This window comes from Schistocerca cancellata, chromosome 4 (assembly GCF_023864275.1).
Source record: "Schistocerca cancellata isolate TAMUIC-IGC-003103 chromosome 4, iqSchCanc2.1, whole genome shotgun sequence".
In the NCBI taxonomy this organism is placed as follows: Eukaryota; Metazoa; Arthropoda; class Insecta; order Orthoptera; family Acrididae; genus Schistocerca; species Schistocerca cancellata.
Window position 1 is genome coordinate 775390783 of NC_064629.1, and position 23226 is coordinate 775414008.

The 23226-nt window shown below is 38.0% G+C and overlaps 1 protein-coding gene across 1 annotated transcript in view; it reads left to right on the forward strand.

Annotated features, from left to right (window-relative positions):
• Nucleotides 1-23226, forward strand: part of LOC126184598 (E3 ubiquitin-protein ligase HERC2) — an 812863-nt gene that overhangs the window by 243055 nt on the left and 546582 nt on the right. Inside the window, exons 21-26 of the mRNA XM_049927039.1 lie at nt 4439-4623; nt 10516-10671; nt 12760-12945; nt 13028-13166; nt 18519-18675; nt 18759-19097. Of these exons, the coding sequence (XP_049782996.1) occupies nt 4439-4623; nt 10516-10671; nt 12760-12945; nt 13028-13166; nt 18519-18675; nt 18759-19097 (1162 nt within the window). The remainder of the gene's footprint in view (nt 1-4438; nt 4624-10515; nt 10672-12759; nt 12946-13027; nt 13167-18518; nt 18676-18758; nt 19098-23226) is intronic.

Sequence of the window (23226 nt, forward strand, 5' to 3'; positions counted from 1 at the left end):
TCCTGACCTATCCAGCGGGACCCGAAACCCCACCACCCTAAGGCGCAAGTCGAAGAATCTGCAGCCCACACGGTCGCAGAACCGTCTCAGCCTCTGATTCAGACCCTCCACTCGGCACCCTTTGAGGCTGTTGCCCTTTCTGTACTTGCCCGAGGCCATCTAACCTAAAAAACCGCCCAGCCCACGCCACACAACCCCTGCTACCCGTGTAGCCGCTTGTTGCATGTAGTGGACTCCTGACCTATCCAGCGGAACCCGAAACCCCACCACCCTATGGCGCAAGTCGAGGAATCTGCAGCCCACACGGTCGCAGAACCGTCTCAGCCTCTGATTCAGACCCTCCACTCGGCTCTGTACCAAAGGTCCGCAGTCAGTCCTGTCGACAATGCTGCAGATGGTGAGCTCTGCTTTCATCCCGCTAGCGAGACTGGCTGTCTTCACCAAATCAGATAGCCGCTGGAAGCCAGAGAGGATTTCCTCCGATCCATAGCGACACACATCATTGGTGCCGACATGAGCGACCACCTGCAGATGGGTGCACCCTGTACCCTTCATGGCATCCGGAAGGACCCTTTCCACATCTGGAATGACTCCCCCCCCCCCGGTATGCACACGGAGTGCACTTTGGGTTTCTTCCCCTCCCTTGCTGCCATATCCCTAAGGGGCCCCATTACGCGCCTGACGTTGGAGCTCCCAACTACCAGTAAGCCCACCCTCTGCGACCGCTCGGATCTTCCAGACTGAGGGGCAACCTCTGGAACAGGACAAGCAGCCATGCCAGGCCGAAGATCAGTATCAGCCTGAGACAGTTCATTATGCAGCTGGAGGTGGTTCATATTCACAACTGTGAATACATTTTGTATCTTACTTTCACTTGCATCATTCCATTATCTCTTTCTGAGATAGCTGAAGCGATTAAGGTAGCCGCTCATGTAAAGCAAGAAATTCAGATTTGAGGCCTGGTCCGGCACAAATTTTCATTCTCGTCATTCCCTCATACAGCAGGAGATGGTTCATATTCACAACTGTGAATACATTTAATATCATTCATAGCAGCTGTAGTCACCACAGTGCCTGTTCCTTTGGGCATACATGCATGTCCAAAGGAACTTCTTCACAACACAGATACTGCAATTTTGTCATAATATTCAAATGTGACTTCTGAATCAGAAACCCACTGTGCAATCTCTCCTCATCAGAGGGTAGGTGATGTTCCTCGTACATACTTTGTGGGGTCGCACTGAAATGCTGATCATGGTGAGCAGTGTAGCTGCAGAATTTCATGAATGACAATCTGTCAGACTGTCACAACCTCTTTTAGCTGTGTTATACCTGAGATGTATATCAGGTTCACTTGAAGATGGCTACACAGCCCAGACAGCACACCAACAGTGATGGCAAAATAAAGAGGTATTTTAATCTAACTTACAACAGTTAGTGTGACAGATTGTTATCATTCTTCAAAGAATTTAGTTTGGCTGTGGACCCCATTGTAATTAAATGAAAAAGAAGATCTTTGGTCAGATGATTTAATGGAGCTAAAACAAGACTCCCTATAAATTACACAGTGTGTTTTTGTCGGGATTGGGAAATGGACAAATGAGGTGTCAAATTAACAAGCCTGAGGTTTAGTTTTGCTAAAAATGGTTCATTTGTTTGAAAGTAATCAGAATATTTTAGAAAAATTTAATTAATAATTTAAGGAGAAATTGAAGTATTTTGCGAGCATGTGCTGCTAGCTACCTAAATGATGTGTCGAAAAGTTAATTTTTCAAGGCCTAGAAATTATGATCTTAAAAAGTTACGTTGGTGTGACATTTAACAGTCAAAATGTTTGCATTTGAATCAGGTACAGAATTACAGACATTTTGAGAACAGAAGACACAAGGAAAGCAAATGAGGCCTCAATAAGAGTCAAAATGTAGCCTCAAAAAAAAAAATTATATATATATATATATATATATATATATATATATATATATATATATATATATATATATATATATCCACTTATGTAATTTGTTATTAACAATCCAAAGGAATTCAGAAGTAATAGCATTCTACATGGCTACAACACTAGGAGAGAGGATGATCTTCACTACTCAAGGTTAAATCTAACTTTGGCTCAGAAGGGGGTAAATTATGCTGCCGCAAAAGTCTTTGGTCACCTACGTAATAGCATCAAAAGTCTGACAGATAGCCATATAGCATTTAAAAGGAAATTAAAAGAATTTCTTAATGGCAACTCCTTCTACTCATTAGATGAATTTTTGGATATAGTAAATGGGTAATTTCCCCAACTCCCACCCAAAAAAAAAAAAAAAAAAAATTAAAAATATTAAGTGTCATGTAATATTTTGTGTAGTGTAATATCTTGTATAGACACCTTTTGTTAACCTGACACGTTCCATATCATTACAAAGTGTTGTATTCATGATCTATGGAACAAGTACTAATCTAATCTAATCTTTGAATCAGGTACTAAATTATGAACATTTTGAGAACAGAAGACACTAGGAAAGCAAGTGAGGCCTCTGTAAGCTTGTGCTTTCTGGGAAAAACTTGAAATAAATAAAAAAAAATAAATAAAAAAAATAAAAAATGAAAAAAATAGATGTTTTGTGAAATGATTTCTCTTAAAGTAATTAAGAAAATAGATCAGAGAAACATTTGAAATGCCTTTGAATGATGCCCAAAATCATGTAGAGCAAATGAAGTGCATCAAATGTTTCTCTAATCCATTTTATTTCTTATTTCACATTTCACAAAATGTTCGACCAATTTTTTGCACCTGTTCCACAGCACATCTAAAACACTGACAAAACATTGATTCTAGCCTTTCTAATACAGCAAATATCAGTTTATTTTATATGAATTACTTTGATAACATTGTGTACCAATGCGTGAAAAAAATAAAGTTATTTATGAAATTAATTTTTATGTTACAATAGACTAGTTAGTATGGAGAGCTACGTCAAATAAGTCTTTAGAATGAAGACCACAACAACATATTGTACTATCTCTGCCTGATTGTGTAGTGGCGACAGGCACACATATTGGCTGCACAGCATGTGAAGAATCCCACATTTATCTTATATGAAGCTGTCATCTTATTTGTGTCAAAAGGTCCCGCCCCTACTGCGTTGGCATCCATAAATACTTTATCTGCTGTGGAAAGCAGGAGAGAGAAAAATACTGATAACCTGTCCAGGGTCTTTAGAGACAGACAAGTTAGTCCATTATCAGATCTCTCTCAGCATTTCTTTCCATGGGCCAATCTAAACTGACATTTATCAGCCATGGGCTGTAACTCCTTTTATTACCCATTACTATCTAGATCTTTAAAAACCTCAATCATATCTGTCACCAGGACTTCGACTACTCTCTTTCTGCGATTTGACATGAAGGGTATCCCGCAAAAAATTATTTCTGTACCCCAAGAAGGGGTACTGTCACCAAACCAACTTATGCAATATTCTGTTACACTCTTATGCCACTTACAGCTACTGCACAAGTTATTCCCTTGTGGATGACCAATGTGTAATACCTCTGCTATACTCCCCTTTTATCACCACTTACTGTAATCCTGTCACAAGCATTTCCTATCCTATGTATGAAAGCAGCTTCATTATCTGCCAGCTGAAGTAACGACTCTGTAGCAGTCTATGAAACTATGACAACTATCCATCTGTCTACATCTATAACTGCCAAGTACCAAACTGTGGCTAACTGGAAGCTTGGCAACACTGTTGCTGAACATAATATACCACAACACTGATAGCATCAACAGCTGTTTCAGTGCCTACAACATTTACATCTCCTCCAGCAATGTATCTGGACAGCTGAGAGATTCCCCTTTAGCCTATCCCATGTTCCTTCAATTTTTAAGAGAGAAACCTCAAGTAGTACCAATCTCTGGACAATACATACCAGTCTGACCTCATCCTCTGTAATATCACATTCCCACCCTGCTCACCGTACTCCCTCATCCTGACATTTCACACCCTTTTCTTTGTCTCACAATTTGCCTGCTTCATTTCATACTTCCCTACTCCCTTCTGTACTGACACTCTCATATCCCTCATCACTCTATGTCTGTTTGCTATAAAGCCATGAAGACCGTGTATGAATGCTTAGAATATCGTGTCACTGTGGAAATTGGCACATATTCTCTCTCTCTCTCTCTCTCTCTCTCTCTCTCTCTCTCTCTCTGTGTGTGTGTGTGTGTGTGTGTGTGTGTGTGTGTTTGTTTGTTTGTTTCTTGGAAGGTAAAAAGCTGATGTTACCTGATCTTTGTATACATTTTCCTATATATTTCTTCCTCTTTTCATTTGTGCATGAGTAGTTGCCTGTCTGTTTTTAATTTATTTTTTTGTATAAAGCTTTTCCTTTTTTTTTTTTTTTGTCACATCCTTTATTTCGATGATCTTGATTTCAGAAATGGATCCTCAGCTACACAACTAAAACTGAATTCACTGAACACATTCACATCTTCGTCCAGGAGTGAGTCAAGAGAGAAATATGAGAGATCACCTAGCCTGAATTTGCTCTTGCGTTTTCAAAGGCTGCTGATATCTCATATTTATTGCAGTAGTCAAGGAAAATCTTTGAATGATGACCCAGGTATTTATTTAGTGATCTTCTGTATTTTATATTGAATATTGTATTTATAACCTTCTACTTTGTTGTATTTCATATGCTGCACCATTTCTAGTACGAGGGCCAATCAAATGAAAACTGAATGTCCGCCACAATGGGACCATGGAATGGTTCCATTCAAAAGTAATTACTACACACATTAAGACTTTCATCTGACTGGGAGACAAGACTATTAATTCCTGTTTCATAGAATTCCATCTGCCACTGACAGCTCCACAACTGCACCCACTCTTGCACTTCCTCATGTGACTGAAACTGACTTCCACACCTGTCTTTCTGTGATGTTGCAGTGTTTTTCAACCAAACGCAGAAACATAGCCTGTGTCCAATTGTCAGTTTGGGTGTGGGTGTTATTACCCAACAGGATGAGTCCATCCAACAGCATTCTGACAGTCCAAGGACGAAACACCAAAGTCAGCAGTGGAAACATCCCACTTCCTCACCGCCAAAGAAATCCAAAGCTGTTCACACAAGTTACAGTAAGGTCACGATGACCTCCTCCTACAACTGTAGGGGCCGTTCACTCAGAGTCCCTCAAGCATGGAACCACGATCAATGCGCAGCACTATGCAGACACTTTGCAGAAACTGCGATGTGCTGCTAAGTCAGAACGGCCAGGAATACTATTGGATGAAATCATCCTGATGCACAATAACACCTGTCCCCACACTGCCAATCAGACGAAGGCTACGCTTCAGTGATTTGATTGGGAAACACTCCAATGTCCTCTGTACAGCTTGGATCTCTCACCATGTAATTTTCATATCCTTGGTGACCTGAGGAAAGAGGTGCATGGACATCTGCTTCAGTCAGACAAGGAAGTGCAAGAGTGGATGGGGTTGTGGAGCCATCAGCAGCCGAGCGTGTTCTATGAAACAGGAACTGATCAACGCATCTCCCGGTGGGGTAAATGTCTTATTTTGTGCGGTGATTACTTTTGAATGGAGTCACTCCAGAGTCTCATTGTTCACTGTCCCTTATAGATGATAGCTACTTATGGTCTCTCTCTCTCTCTCTCTCCCTCCCCCTCCCTCTCTCTCTCTCCCCCTCCCTCCCTCCCTCCCTCCCTCCCTCCCTCCTCCCTTCCCTCTATCCCTCCCCCCTTCCCCTTCCCCCTCTCCCTCCCCTTCCCCCTCCTTCTCCTGTGCTGTTTCCATCTGTGATCCTAATGGTTTAAAACAACAATAGTATGCCAGCAATTTCTAAAGAAGATTCTTATTTTTCATGTAGGCCTCCATCCATGTTCTAGGTTTTAAAGATTGTTATTTGATACTAAACAATGCTTTAGTGCTTTGTCTAAAATGAATGCTAATCTTTAATTCTAATAAGGCATCTATTATTAACGGAGGTATGTTCAGTATTTGCATCTAAATGAAAGGCAGTTTGTTTTTTTGTGTACACATTCCACTTCTTTTATTTATGAAGCACCTTCAGTGGCGATTTCCAATGTTGTTAGTCCATGTGTGTGGTCCTGGAGATATATTCATGGTTCCTATACTCCAGCTGGCCAGTTTACGGTGTTTTTCCACCCACATTTATTACAACACTTCCTTGCACTTCTCATTGTGTGATCAACATGTATGTATTTCCTATGTTTACTTTTGCCAACTGTACAGTTGGAAACATTATTTTAATGTGCCACCTCCCACGCTAATGACAATGGAAGCAATTTTACAGTATACAATAGAAAACAAACAAAAACTTCCAATTATTCATCAAACTAAACAGCTTTATGTTCACCTGGTCATAATGCAGATAAAATGGAATAAACAAATTTATTATTGTCCGCAGCTCGTGGTCGTGCGGTAGCGTTCTCGGTTCCCGCGCCCGGGTTCCCGGGTTCGATTCCCGGCGGGGTCAGGGATTTTCTCTGCCTCGTGATGACTGGGTGTTGTGTGATGTCCTTAGGTTAGTTAGGTTTAAGTAGTTCTAAGTTCTAGGGGACTGATGACCATAGATGTTAAGTCCCATAGTGCTGAGAGCCAAGCCAAACAAATTTATTGGTGACCTATATTATTAATAAAATAAAGTCAAAACGATCATGGCATCTTACACAGATTTTATGTCTTCTTTTGATCTGCATTTATGTAATATAAAAACGCACATTATTTGGAGCTTATTACAGGTGAAAGTTGGTGGTTCAATGACTTTCTATTAACCACCTATGCCATATCACACAAAAACAAATTTTTTTTGTCATCCTTTTTATTTTTAATTTTTGTGGGAGGATGGCCATCAGGGCATTCAGATTTATGTTATCTATGCTTTGCTTAAATCATATAATGTGATTAAGGAATTATTATTATCATCATCATCATCATTGTAGCAAAAGACATGACTTATTACCTGTCACATTCATGTCCAATTGAAGCTCATGCTCTCATTATATTCATTAAACCATAATCTTCCATATTTCCCTCTTTCCTCTTCCATAACAATTTTAGTTTATATTTAACAAAGAGAGAACCCTTGGTTATCCAGTAGTAAATAAAAGCTTCCTTCAGTGGAAAAGTATATTTATATTACTGCAAAATCGTTTTCAGATGACTTGGGTGTATCTTTGTGTACTTCTTACAGTAACAACATATTGCTCATTATGGCTATCCAGTTTAAGGAATTTAGTGAAAAAATATAAAGGTATATACAATATCTTTCAGATGTTCTCCCAGTAGAATTTTACCAGTGCCTGCATGCCTGCCATCCTGCCCTTTCCGGCCAGAGGTGGCTCATTTCAGTAAAAGTTGCTGAATACAACATCACGCCACTTTTCCTGGTCCTTGCCCAGGACCCTCCAGTGGTGAGACATGTGATACAGGAGGTGCATCACATGGATGGCCACTGGAGGGTCCTGCGGCACAGAGAGCAGTTTTTATGCTCTCTTCAGTTCCAGCTGTTGAATGGGGCATACTTTCTTTGGTTTCCAGAATCCAGTCAGAGCAAATGGCCTGTTGCCACCAGTCTCACTGAGTCTGAACCACCACCTCCCCTCTTCCCTATTTCTCATTGTTTAGGCTCCAACTCCTAGACTGGTAGCCATCATGTGACGTGTCCCCCCCCCCCCCCCTCCCCGCCCCTCTCCAGGGTGAGTGTCTGAGTGTCTTTTTGTATACTGTCAGTGAGAATATTCAATTCTGTCTTTTCATTTCAAACTGACCTCACTTCTGACACTTGCAACCAATCCCACTCTTGCATCATTTACAAATTATCATCAGAAGTAGGAGGCAATACATTCTCGATCCTGCATGGTACTTTAAATTTCTGTATTCTGACGTTAAGGAGCATCAGAGGATGAAACTACACAGTTCAAGATGGATTATGCATCAGTACACAAAGTTTTATGACTGAAATTGGCCATTATCCATCTTGTGTATTTTTTATCTTCATATTGACCAACTGGTATCACATAACTACTTCGACTCCTCTTCTTTCTTTGTTGTTTCCTGTTTTTTCAGTACGCCTTAATCTTCTACCCAGATTGTCTGTCTCTTTCTTCTATCCACTTTATTCATGATTTTTTAAATTTTTTATGTATAAATTTTTATTTTATGCTTTTAATAGTTTCTTTTTGTTATTTCTGATTCCTTTTAGTTCCTTTCTTATTTCTGTAATCATTGCTATGCCATTGCTGATTTCATTTTTCCAGAACTACAAAATGATTTATGGTCTTGGCTTGTTCTCATTCATATGGTAGAGGTGCCTATAGAAGATTAACCTATGCTTTGTCATTACTTCTGGTATATAATCTGGCAGAGCTGTGTATTACTTCTCATTTTTCAATCCTCTGTTGTTTTTATTACACCCACTATATTTCTAGTAATCTGCCTTCCAAGTCTCTGTATTTAGTCCCACTTAACCCTGACATGAATTCTATTGGCTATTTTTTCCAGAATATTTATTTGAGTAACTGCTTCTGTCAGATTTCCTGAAAGTATTGCAAAATTGTCATCAGAAGCTAGGCAGTTTACCTTAATTCCATTTGACTTCTTTCCTAGAATTATTGGTTCAGTCTTGTGATATTTTTTAGTTCCAAATATCAGATGCTTACAATTTTTTCTAAAACTCAACCAACACTTTGAGTCCTGAGCCTTTTGTGGCATGCATGTTGCAGGATCCCGGATGTTTTTGTATCTCTCTAAGTACCTGCCATTTCATTGTCATAACTTTATTTACAAAGATAAAAAACACATTATTAAAGTAGAAAGTTTCTCCTGTGTCATTTTTTATTATCATATTTAACAATAATACAGAAGGACTGCTGCTGTCACCCAATTCTGCCTCATAACTGTCTTTTTCTTTGAATTTAGGTACTGATGGTTGTTTGTCTCATGTCATCCATTCTAGCTCAGCATATGAAGATTTTGCAAGAGTATAATGGTTTCTCTCTAACTAGGTTGTTAGGACCTATATTATCCACTTGAAGGTGCAATTTTGTCTGAAAACATAATGGAAATGTAACACGTGCAGCTTCTTTCTCAAGTGAAATAATGTAAAGCTGTGGAATGATAATATCTAAATAATATTGTTTGTGTACATGAATCTGATTCAGCCGGCTGGTGTGGCCGAATGGTTCTAGGTGCTTCAGTCTGGAACCGCGTGACCGCTACGGTTGCAGGTTCGAATCCTGCTTCGGACATGGATGTGTGTGATGTCCTTAGATTATTTAGGTTTAAGTAGTTCTAAGTTCTAGGGGACTGATGACTTCAGATGTTAAGTCCCATAATGCTGAGAGCCATTTGAACAATTTCTTTGAATCTGATTCAAAAGCAAAATATGCATAAACAGATGCCCATTTCAGAACCAGAATATTCAAATGGTTCATCCAAGAGCTTCACAGTCTCAGTGCTGGTCAAAAATATCAACAAGTTTTTATTGGAAAACACATTGTAAGCACAACGAGAAACCTGCTAAAACTACAGCATCATGTGTCAGTGCAATGTTTTCAAACAAGTGTGTATGGTCTTTTGAGAATGCTGAGATATTTTCAGAAACATCCACATAATGGCAACAATATATAGAGATAAGTTCAGAGCATGTCCAATGCAAGTAGAAGCAGTGAGTGCAATGGAAATACTGTGAATGAATGGAAGTGATCTGATCTTTGTCTTGGGGTCTCAAAATGCTAAACAGGAAGGATGATAAGTCATTCCCTCATTTTAAACCAGTTTTTATTTCAAATGGCTGAGAAATTTCTCTGATGAATTTTGAATTGGCTGTCATAATGCCTTATGCATCCTTTGTCTCCTGTGCTTACGATTTAAATGGTCTGAAGCAGCAATATACCCATGGAAATGAAATATCAAATTTAAAGGATGTTTATGTCAAGTTCCATGAAAAAAGTAGAGGAAATTGAATGTTTTATTTAAAGAAAGGTACAATATTTTTCATTTAACATACTCTGATGATTCAGACAACATTGTATATAGAATACTATGTGAAGGTTATCAGACCCACCCACAACCAAATCATCATTGTGGTGATAGAATGGCAAAGTTCTGTGTTCAGAGTTAAACAAAAAAATAAATGAGGAAATTGTCTTTTTTTCTATAACTAGCTGTCATTCGATTTTTTAGCTCCTTTCAATGCAAGATTCTGGCTAATCTGTTCTTGTCTTTACCCATTTGTGCATGTTACCTCAAATTTCTTAATGTTTCTGACTCTGGAGAAGATACTTTTTTTGTTTCGAACAATCCTTTGTTTATTTTCCAGCATGTTTTTTATCCATTTAATTATCCTTACTGTGCCTTGTTAGTTGGACTGCCTTTAAGACTGTTTGTTATTTATATTTAAACTGTAATATCCAGTCAGCTTGGGTGCTTTAAAGATTATGTAATTTTTTGATTGTGACTTACTTTTCAGATACAGATGTTTTGGGTGCTGAGTCTTTACTTTCAAAATATCTATCTATCTTGTGCAACCATGTGAACGACATTCTTCCTTTGGCATCAAGTTTGACATCAAACAATAATAAACATTTTCCACACATAGCATCTATTCTAAAGGGTGACTTTGTTGGTAAGTAGCTTCTATTCATATATTTAGCTAATAATGGATTAGTGAGTAGTATTACGAAATGTAAAAATTTAGAGCAATGTTTGAGATTATTACTGGAATGAACATAGTAGACAGTATACAAGGCCTGACAAAAAGTACAAGAGTTTTTGAATTATTAAAGAAACTTGAACTGTGGACTTCCTTTGTGATAAGTTTCATCAAAATCAGTCAATGCATCATCAGTAGACAAGCAATTTACTACAGATGTAGTCTTCTACTTGACTGAAAGGTGAAAACAGTGTAGCTTCCACACAGCTTAATGCAAAATGTTGTGCATTAATGCTTTGAGCTGTGGAAGCAACAGTTTGTGAGTTGACTCAAATGGCTTGTATTCTGAAAACAGTCACTGCTAACTGAACAGATAAGATAACTAGACAATTTTGCACTATCATTCTAATTTCTTTTACATTACACCCTTTGAACTGTTTAATTTTAACTAAACGTGGGTCATTGTAGGGACAAAAATTGAGGTCAAAAAGCAATATGTAGTGATACACACGACATATAATTCCTTAGTAATGCAAGCAATTTCATATATTTTTTGTGTGAACTTCGTAAATAAATGAAGGCTTCAGATACACATTACTTAGGTTTGATTGTCACATGTACTCCACAAGTAAAATCTAGAAAAATCAACATTTTCTATAGTGTGTACAACATGTAGCTGGTATTTTCCTGTAACTCAATGTCATGAAGTAAGAGTGGTGTGCTAGGAAACAGGGCTGGTTATCTTCAGTGGTAATATGCTATAGTGCACTAAAGTCATATGATAGCTTCTAATGACCTTTAACTTCAGCCTTCGTGGTTTAATTCTTTTTGGATTATTTAACTTACTATATATGAATGGTAGACTGTGTTTATAGTAATTAATGTGCTGACTGGTATGACTGACCTCTTTAAATCCAATGCAAAATTATTTCTTTAGTTGAGTTTAAAATATCTTCAACTTCAGTGGTATTTATGTGCTGAACCGAGATTCAGGCACTTACTTGGACTTAACTCTGGATGTATGGAACTTTGTTGAAGCTCAAATACCAGTAAAAATGTGTTTGTCAGCATGTACGTACTGAGCAGTAAAAAATGAAGATTTCTGTATAAAAATTTAGTTACTGCTTGGTTGAGAGAGTTAATGCTGAAATTTGTCAAAAGTTACTGGAACATGACATTAATGGATAATTTTCTGTATGTCAATATGCCAAATGATTGCCCATAATTTGCAGTTGTCGCGGGTCACCAATGTAGATCTGTACGGTTTAGGTTCAGTATAAATGACAATATACGGTATGAGAATACACTTTATTTACATCAACTGATACCTGATAAAACATGCATATCTGCTCTACATGAAAGGATAAAATGCAGTAAAACTTTACCGTCAACACCAGAGATCCTCCATTTTCCCTCTGGATCAATAGCAAGGTTACACAACACAGTGTCCCCAACCATAAAAGTATGTGGATGCCGTAAACTTGGAACTAGAATGAGGGTTATTGATTCTGAGCAAATCATGCACAAAAATGTTCCTGAAATCAATTATGGCATCCTATTGATTTGTTTACTCCTTTTGGGCAGCTATGTGACTGTGAGATATGCCCAGAAATTTTAATGTAACATGGCAGTTATTCGTACTGCAGTAATTGGTGTCCTGATAACATGCACCTTGAATGACATCCTGTGGCTGCATGACAGTTAGTGTGCCGTATAACCCTCAAGTTGTCTACTACAAGTGTTGTGCTAAAGTAATGGAGCTCAAAAGTCAGTTAAACTGATCTTCATCTCACCATGTTACATCCTTATCATAACATTAGAGATTGCCAACACATTGAATGTTCTTCATAAAATTAGAAACTGTCATATTGCGACATAATATTGGGGCTCACACTAGCTGCAAGATAATATATAAATTTATTCTGGTGGATGTGTTTCTTGGACATCACGGGACTACAGTTGTAGTAACACTACAATATTTCTTTATTTTCTTTTGAAACTCGTTGTATAATTAAGAAGTTTTTGGATTGTGTACTGCAATAGCTGTGTGCTGTTCAACAGATGTTCTTCTTCCGGAGCTTCTGGTGTGCCTTATCCTCCTTGAACTGGAAATGCCATTGCTTCTTCTGCATGTAAACTGGACACAGACATTAATACCATTACTAGATACACTTGATAAATTTAATCGGTTTACACCTGGGTTTGATAAAGAAGATGGAGAAGATCTGTCCTGGCCAGGAATAATTGGTATGCACTGTTACTTACTTTATAATACAGGTGTTTAAGATAAATTTTTTATGACTAATTTATAATTCATTTTTATTTACAGTTCCAGAAAATTCTCTTAGTGCACAGAGATGTCATGAGGATCTAGCTCTTATCAGAAAAGCTGACTTGGAAAACCATAATCGTGATGGTGGCTTGTGGATTGTCATTGACAAAAAAGTGTATGATATTCAGGATTTTGGGTGAGTATGGAAAAACTTCCTAGTAAACACATTTGTCTTCAATATCTGAAGAAGCTGAGAGAGTAGAGGAAAAAATGATGAAAACTAAAATAAATGGTCCTATGTGCTTTTAGTATCCACCACACTGTAGCATAACAACCTTGCAAAACAGAATAAGTTCAGTGAATAGTTTTCTTTATAGTACCTGATTTTCAATTAAGCTGTTACTTCATAACAGTATAAGAGAGATGTTTAGTTTTGAAATGTTAACATTGCCTATTTCAGTGTTACTGCCCAGAAGAGAGATTGATCTGCAATCTGTTCCAACTTTTTAGAATTACTTTCTATAGATGGCCATAAAGTGTGATGTATTATATAAGAAAGTACAATGTATTTACATAATACAGAAGTGCTTCTATGTAAACACTCAGAAACAATTGACTTGAGACGCCGAACAGCATTCATGAAGCCTGGTGTGGCATTTTCAGAGATTAATAAACTTGCAAAACTGTCAGAAATAGATATGCTGTCTCCCAATGGTTTCATTACGCCAATCAGAGACTCGAATGATGTTTATAATAATGAAACATCCGTAGCCACTCAGGAAATGAAGAAATGTTTGGGTCTGCTGACACATACCAGTGTCATAGTTTTCAACATTCCACACCGTTATGATCTGCCACTGTGGTCCTGTGTTAACCAAGAAACAAGTGCAGTAAACCAACAATTCGAAAATATATGTGAACACTTAAGAAATGGTAGTGTGATAAATGTAAATGGAATAGCATGCAGATTTTATACTCAGCATGGTTTACATTTAAATGGACTGGGTAAACATATAGTAACCAAGAAAGGGTTTGTATAATAGTAAACAAGCCTACATACTAAATACACAGAAAATAATGTTAGGATGGGATCAACAATCTCACCACAAAACTTATTTAGGAAGGGTGGAGACTGACTGTGTTGGCAAAGTACAGTACAAAGTGAATTGCATTCAAACAGCACAGACCTCTCACTATCTTGTAATAACTCCATGATATTTTTGCATGACAGCATCAGATCTGTAAAAAATAAGATAGATGATCTTAGTATTCTACTGAAAGAAAGGAAGAACTCTAGTCTACATATTAATGAAAATTGGCAAAATGAGAATCAACTGTATTTGTACGAGCTATCAAGCTATTTTTGAGTATAACTAGTCTGAACAACTATGGAGGTACGTCGATATGTGTTAGCAATGATCTTTCAGCAAAATACACTAATCTTGACATCAATAATTTCTGCATTGAGAGTCTATTTGAGGCAGCTGCTGTATTATTGTCAGGCCCCAAACTTATTGTAGTGTGTGAATACCGTATTCCTTGATGTCTTTACAGAGGTACAAGATGGAACACTCTCCCATTTGCAAAAATACAATTAACATAAAATTTTCAAGGTTGGGGATATTAATATTGACGCTAAGGTTACAATAACTAAACCCTTGTACTTGCTTAATGTCCTCCAGTTACACAATTTGTTTTGTGCAAGTAACAAGCCAACAAGACAATTTATCATCTCTTCACAATGTTGTAACAAATGCAGAAAGATATATGGATAAAAGAAGGCTCTTTAATTCTGTGTGTCCTCCAGATCATGAAGTACTATGATTAAAATTGCTGGAAAAAATCACACAGACCAATGTGAACAACCCAAATACATTAGAATTGTTAATGATACTCATATCAGTGTTTCCAGATGACATGTGTGTGATAGAATGGTTCAACTTCATGTCTCAATTTACAAATGTTGATGAAGCTTTTAGCAGCTTTGTCATTCTTGTTTCCAATGTAGGTAATAAGTGCTATCCTAAAGTATTTAAAAGACATAAGGGGAAACCAAGCAAAAGTTACCATAGAAGTTTACAGTGATGGTTCACACTTGACATCAAAAAATTAAGAACACAAGTCATCAGTCTCTACAACAGATCGAAGAACAGTGAAGAAGACAGGCTTCAGTACTTTCAACTGAAGAAGAGATACAGATTGGAAATTATATAACAGAAATAAATGGTAAATGATAACTATATCGAGCAAGTGCAAAACAAAGGCTGCTTGTAGACTTATCAAATCAGAACTGTGTAACACTAATAGAGCCATTTGTGATACTACCAGTATCACACTTGATGAAATGAATAAGTTCTTTATTAATTCAGATAACAAAGAACACCCAGCTCAATGAAATGAGAACCATAAATCAGTCATTAATAAATAGGTAGAAAAAAGAAAGTTACTCATATCACACAACAAGCCTGAAACCTGTACATTCACTGATGTTGCAGTAGCTACAGCAAAATTCAGCAACTCGAAATCAGAAAACTTGTATAGCCTGTCAAATTTTGTTATTAAAAAGATAGTGGGCATTATATTGCAACTGCTTTGTGTACTAACAAATTGGATTTTGTATAAGTAGTTTTTTCTGACCCAGTTAAAGATATCATTAGTTGTCCCTCTACGTAAACAAGAAGTCATGTGTTGATAACTACCATCCCATGTCTCTTGTACCAATACCTTTGAAAATAGAATGTTGCATATATCAACTAATTTATAAACATTTCACCTTCTTTAGAACTCTGACACTCAGTATGGCATCAGGGAAAACTCATCAACAATGAAGGCTGTTGAAAATGTTGTTTCGGCAATAGTCATCTGTTGTGATGCCTTACTAATTGACCTGAGCAAGGCAAGGCATTTGACTGTGTGAGCCATCTGATTCTAATAGATAAACTGAGGTGCTATGGCATTCGAGATACAGAGCTCACTCTTATAGCATCATGTGTCAACAATAAGAAGCAGAAGGTCCACTTTAACGATATGAGCTCTGGATTCCTATACGTTACAAGAGGCATGCCTCAAGGATCTGTCCTGGGATCCTTAATGTTAATAATACTCCACACAAGAACACCAGCACCACCTGCTTTAAAAGTGGCCATTTGGCAGTTGAAATACATCACCTCACGTAGTTTTCAATGTACTCACACCCTATCATCAGTGATTGCCAACTTTCACTACAACTCATCAGTCCAGGTGACCTCCTTCTATGCTCTAAGGTTGCATGGCTGTGTTTCTGTAGCCACATTTATCTTTGACCCCTGCAGCATCCAGGGAGCAGAGTACACTTATGGGGAGGAGGTGTTGCCTGGAAATGAATTGCTGGGTTTTATGCTGCAGTGTGGGTTGTCTGCCTACTGTTACAATCTGTGATAATTGGCAACAACCCCTGTAATCAAACTGAGGAAGGGCGAACAGTCCTAAAACAATAAGTTCACATTTAGGAGGACAGAGGTGCAAATTTCTCTTTGACCTCCCAGATTTGGTTTATCTATGGTTTCCCCAAACCCTTAAAGCAAAAGCTGAGATGGTTCCATTGGACTATGCATGGTTTATTTCCTTCCCCAGTCTTCTGCAATCTGAGGTTATCCTCCTATAATGACCTCAGCATTAACAGGACATCAAATCTTAATCTCCCTTACTTCCCTGTGATCAACACATTATTTCTAATGGCAGCTGGCTCTGGCAGCAGCATTTTTCCACAAATTGAGGCACTCATTTTATACCCTTGGCATAGTTCCATCTGAATAGCAGAGTGCCTGTGTGACCTTGAAGATGGATTTTCCCATATGGTGGACACTTGTTATCAGATGCACTGATGTTGTGTGTCTTACTCATTCTGTACTCCACTGTTTCATTAATAAGTAGCACAAGTAGTGCTACGCCCAGTCATATGACATGCAAAACTCTTCCATTCACTATCGCAGCAGTAGTGCTCACTGTTTGACATGGCAACAGTTTCTAATTAAGTTGTTTGTGAGTGTGTTTATTCAAACAAGGTGTGTGGCTACACAAACCCTTTGAGGAGTGGAGCTTTGTAGCTTGCAAATGACGTAATTCGTGGAATTTAAACCATATTTTAAGTACTCATATTTCTTTCTCTATCTATAAAGATGTATTTGAAAGGGAGAAACTTCTTTGATCTGTTAAAAGTATAATACACTTCAGTATAATACACATAATAATAATAATATAAAAGTATAATACAATTCCCACTTCAGGCTCAAAATGTGAAGGGAAGCAATTTCTCAAGTATTATTTATTGAGGAAAAAGGGGGTTATAGGGAGTTCACAAGGGTGGGGTTATGTGAGATGGAAAGACAATAATAATGTTATTCGTGTACAATATGCAGATGTGATGTAATTGCTAGTTACAGATGCAGAGGATTTGCTAGACATACTTTGCCACTGATTGAATGAATGGAACATTTTCTTTGCTCTCAAACTTCCATTTTTTAATTTTAATTTGGTTTTTATTTATTTATATGCTAATTACATAAGTTAAACTAGCTAAGTAAGTAATGTAAACAGATCTTTTGATTTGTTAAGTATGGAGCTGCAAAGAGAAATAAAATCAAATGTTTCCCAAATAACTCAAACTTCAATTATATTTAGTGTCTACCAAACTGATGTTTTGAGAATAGGTTGAGAAATGTCCAGACATGTAAAAATGCGACATCTGGCTTTATACACATGCACATTTATATGGTGCGAGCCACGTTACAGGGTATGGCAGAGGATGATTCTGGTACCACTATAGGCTATTTCTTCCCTTCCCTGTTCCCTATGCAAATGGTAGATGGGAACAAAGACTATCAGTAAGCTTCTATATGTGTTCTGATTTTTCTGGTTTTCTTGTTACGGTCAGTTGCGAGACATGTGGGAGGAAGTAGTATGTTGCTCTACCGTTACTATAACATACACTTTCAGAATTTTAACAGTCAGCTGCTCTGGAATACACGACGCCTTTCATTTAGAATCTGGGTCATTGCATTTATTGAGCTCTCTTGCTTACTAAATGAACATGCTACAGAATGCACTTATATTTTATCTTGGATTTTACATCCATGCATATTATTTTTATAATTGATTTCAAGTGGATTAAGAACATTTGTGATAAAATAAAATTGTGTGCTACGATGAGTCTTATACATGGATCCCTGCCAATTCTTTGGTCATGAATTATCAGTGGTGCAGACCTGCCGCTCTCAATGGATAAACTCAAAATTTCAACTTGTCACTTGTTTCCCTTCATAACTTCGAAGCTCTATAGGAGCTCTTGTGCTATGCTGCTTGAATACCAGCTCTGGAGAAAGGGTAAAGAGAAGAGGTAGATGTAACCACAGCCCCATGTCAATCAGAATTTTGTAGGTTTTCAGAAATATAATTACAATGTGTGGATAATATAACTTATTGCTGCTTATTTCTTTGAACTATTTTAGATGAACTGTTTTTCATTTTTGGTCTATTTGTTGAATATATCAATTAATTTTTCATTTTATAGGTCTCTCTCTCAGTGTGGAAGCAACTTATTTACAAAATATTCTGGCCGTGATATTACTCAAGCAATTGATTCAGTGTGTCATTCGCAGTCAGCTAAGGAAGCCATTTCATCCTTCCTAATTGGTTATTACATGGAACCTGACCAGGAGCTACTGCAGGTTTTATAAGCATTTGATAAGCCTCATAATTTGACAATGCGTATTATTTTGCATCACCATCTTTACACAATCTATATTTTCAGGTTTCTGACATAAATAATGTTGTTTTACCATTGATGGATGTAGAAAGAAGCGTTGGGTATATCCTCGGTCTTCATGCCCACAGACTTTTCTTAAGCACACCACTGCAACCTGCAGAAGATGACGCTCAACGATGGCTTAATGCACCCTTTTTGAGAGCAGGACCGCAGGATTTGCGTCCTTCTAATCCATATGATGAAGAAAAAGGAGAAGCGAGAAGCACTAGTTCTACAACTGTGACAACTCCCACAGAGTCTCATAATGTTTATTGTGGGCTGCCACATCACAATAAAGATCGAGCTTCTCACTTCCTACAAGCTCTTACAGAGAACAAACTCACGGTTTGTACTAATATTATTTACATTTTTTCCCTGTAAGTCTGACTTTGATATTGAAGTTTTGATGAAAATAAGTATATTGTCATTTAGTCCATAACATAGGGACCAATCTTCATTACCTAGCTGAAAAAATATAGTTTATGGATGAGAAACATTTTGTGGTATTTCTTTGAGGTACTGTTCACTATGTCAATTAATATTATCACTTTTAGGCTTTCTTTATTGTGTTGTGTACGTTATTTTGGTCAGAGCTTTCTATGTGCTAGCGATATAAATGATATGGTATTGTGTATGTTGAATTGGTTGTATTGCCATATGATCTCTGAACTGTAGTTATAACATTGTCAGTCACTCAGAACTTGATTTGAAACTATACTTTGTAGGCTAAGTCGGCTATGACTGTTGAACACAATAGCTTAAGAACACACCGTATTCTGGAAACAGGTATGCTGTATTGTGTTAGTTTCATGAGGTACATATGAGAGATACGTATGTGGTAGGTACACATGAGAGATACATATGTGGTGATGGACTAATCTCTGAAATGTGTCATGCAAAATAGGTTCACCAGCATTTTACTCATTGCAGTATGTGATCTTATTTTCCCTATTAAATGGAAGTTAAGTATGCTCATAGTGATACCAGGAGTTGATCTGAGATTATTTAAACTTAAGTCTTACTTTTGTACAAAGTAATAACAAAAGCATGTAGTATGGTGTCTCTTATGAATAATGATTGTAAACTCTCACTTAGTTGTAAAATTATGTTAATTATAAATCATATTTTGCACATAGAAACCCAGACAAAAAAGTGGAAGAAGTAATTGTCGGTTAAAGACATAATATCTGTAAATGAATCCATGATCATGTTATGGCAGTTTATTAGTGAAGGTCTAGCTTGATCACGTAAAATGTACAGTTCACAATTACCGGTTTTGACCATTACCATCTGCAGGTCTGTTACAAATAGAAATAAACTGTGGTGTAACAACCTAAGTTCAGTTAGCTGAAGCAATTCCTACAACAATAAAATATATACTAATGAGATTAACATACAAGTATACCATAAAAATATTTTGATGTGTCAACATCATACAACACATCTAGGTACATAATAAGTGCTGGTAATGGCCCGAGTGCATTCTGTATGTATACAAATAACTTGAGGCCAGACGAGGACACTAATTGATTGGTGACTCCATGTTGTCTTGTGCACTACGACCAGATAACAGGTATACTTGAAAAAAGAGACAGCATTGGTCGTATATTTTTAACTATCGCAAAATTGATTTTCTGTCACTGAGTGACCATCTTCAGTGCTATATTGTATAACTTAAATTAGGATGCACTGTTGTCACTAAGCTTACGGCAATCACATAGACTCAATTTTACTATGGTCTATGTGATTGCCGTAAGCTTAGTGACAACAGTGCATCCTAATTTAAGTTATACAGGGTGATTCAAAAAGAATACCACAACTTTAGGAATTTAAAACTCTGCAACGACAAAAGGCAGAGCTAAGCACTATCTGTAGGCGCATTAAGGGAGCTATAAAGTTTCATTTAGTTGTACATTTGTTCGCTTGAGGCGCTGTTGACTAGGCGTCAGCGTCAGTTGATGCTAAGATGGCGACCGCTCAACAGAAAGCTTTTTGTGTTATTGAGTACGGCAGAAGTGAATCGACGACAGTTGTTCAGCGTGCATTTCGAACGAAGTATGGTGTTAAACCTCCTGATAGGTGGTGTATTAAACGTTGGTATAAACAGTTTACAGAGAATGGGTGTTTGTGCAAAGGGAAAAGTTCAGGACGGCCGAGAACGAGTGATGAAAATGTAGCACGCATCCAGCAAGCATTTGTTCGCAGCCCAGGAAAATCGACTCGCAGAGCTAGCAGAGAGCTGCAAATTCCACAATCAACTGTATGGAGAGTCCTACGAAAAAGATTAGTTATGAAACCTGAACGTCAACTACCCGAGGTGATGGATCGGCCGCCAGGCAGCCCGTGACAGAGCACTTCATCACTGGCCTCCAAGAAGCATTGATCTTACCCCCTGCGATTTTTTCTTATGGGGGTATGTTAAGGATATGGTGTTTCGGCCACCTCTCCCAGCCACCATTGATGATTTGAAACGAGAAATAACAGCAGCTATCCAAACTGTTACGCCTGATATGCTACAGAGAGTATGGAACGAGTTGGAGTATCGGGTTGATATTGCTCGAGTGTCTGGAGGGGGCCATATTGAACATCTCTGAACCTGTTTTTGCGTGAAAAAAACCTTTTTAAATACTCTTTGTAATTATGTATAACAGAAGGTTATATTATGTTTCTTTCATTAAATACACATTTTTAAAGTTATGGTATTCTTTTTGAATCACCCTGTACAATATAGCACTGAAGATGGTCACTCAGTGACAGAATATCGATTTTGCGATAGTAAAAAATATACGACCAATGCTGTCTCTTTTTTCGAGGACACTAATGCTACACGAGTAACCAGTATTATGAATTCAGTAATTACAGTACAATATACAAGTCGTAATTAAAAGTATTGCATATGGCAAAACAAGCGTGTGACTATAAAACATCAACTGACATTCAGTATGTGGAAGTAAAATCCATACTTAAATTCCACATGAAATGTGTAAAAAGTAATAATAGGAAGCTCCTAGTCCAGCATATTAAATAACACAAAACAGTGTAAGATTCAGAATAAAGAGGTTAGAAGTACACTATGTGATCAAAAGTATCCGGACACCACCAAAAACACACGTTTTCCATATTACGTGCATTGTGCTGCCACCTACTGCCAGGTAATTCATATCAGTGGCCTCAGTAGTCGTTAGACATCGTGAGAGAGCAGAATGGGGTGCTCCGCAGAATTCACGGACTTCAAACATGGTCAGGTGATTGGGTGTCACTTGTGTCATACATCCATACCTGAGATTTCCACACTCCTAAACATCCCCAGGTCCACTGTTTCTGATATGATAGTGAAGTGGAAATGTGAAGGGACATATACAGCACAAAAGCATACAGGCTGACCTTATCTGTTGACTGACAGAGACAGCCGACAGTTGAAGAGGGTCGTAATGTGTAATAGGCAGATATCTATCCAGACCGTCATGTAGGAATTCCAAAGTGCATCAGGAGCCACTGCAAGTACTATGACAGTTAGGCGGGGAGTGAGAAAACTTGGAATTCATGGTCGAGCGGCTGCTCATAAGCCACACATCACGCCAGTAAATGCTAAACAACGCCTCGCTCATGTAAGGAGAGTAAGCGTTGGTTGACTGAACAGTGGAAAAACGTTGTGTGAAATGATGAATCACGGTACACAATGTGGCGATCCGATGGCAAGGTGTGGGTATGGCGAATGCCCAGTGAACGTCATCTGCCAGCGTGTGTAGTGCCAACGCTAAAATTCGGAGGCGGTTGTATTATGCTGTGGTCATGTCTTTCATGGAGGGGGCTTGCACCCCTTGTTGTTTTGCATGGCACTATCACAGTACAGGACTACACTGATGTTTTAAGCACCTTCTTGCTTCCCCCTGTTGAAGAGCAATTTGGGGACGGTAATTACATCTTTCAACACAATCAAGCACCTGTTCATAATGCGTGGCCTGTGGCAGAGTGGTTACATGACAATAACATCCCTGTAATGGACTGGCCTGCACAGAGTTGTGTTCTGAATCCTATAGAACACTTTTGGGATGTTTTGGAACGCTGACTTCGTGCCAGGCCTCACCGACTGACATCGTTACCTCTCCTTAGTGCAGCACTGTGTGAAGAATGGGCTGCAATTCCCCAAGAAACCTTCCAGCACCTAGTTGAACGTATGCCTGCAAGAGTGGAAGCTGTTGAAAAGGCTAATGTTGGGCCAACACCATATTGAAGGGAGGCCGGGGATGAACTTGTAAGTAATTTTCAGCCAAGTGTCCAGTACTTTTGATCACATGTACAAGGAGGCGTTCCATAAGTAATGCGACCAAATTCATAAAAAATCATTTATTGAATATATTCCTACAAGTAATCAAAAATTTTCAAAATAGCACCCTCTTATATAGATAGACTTCTGGAGGCAGTGTTTCCATGCCTGGAAGGCATCCTGGAATGCCTTTTCCAGAATGTCCTT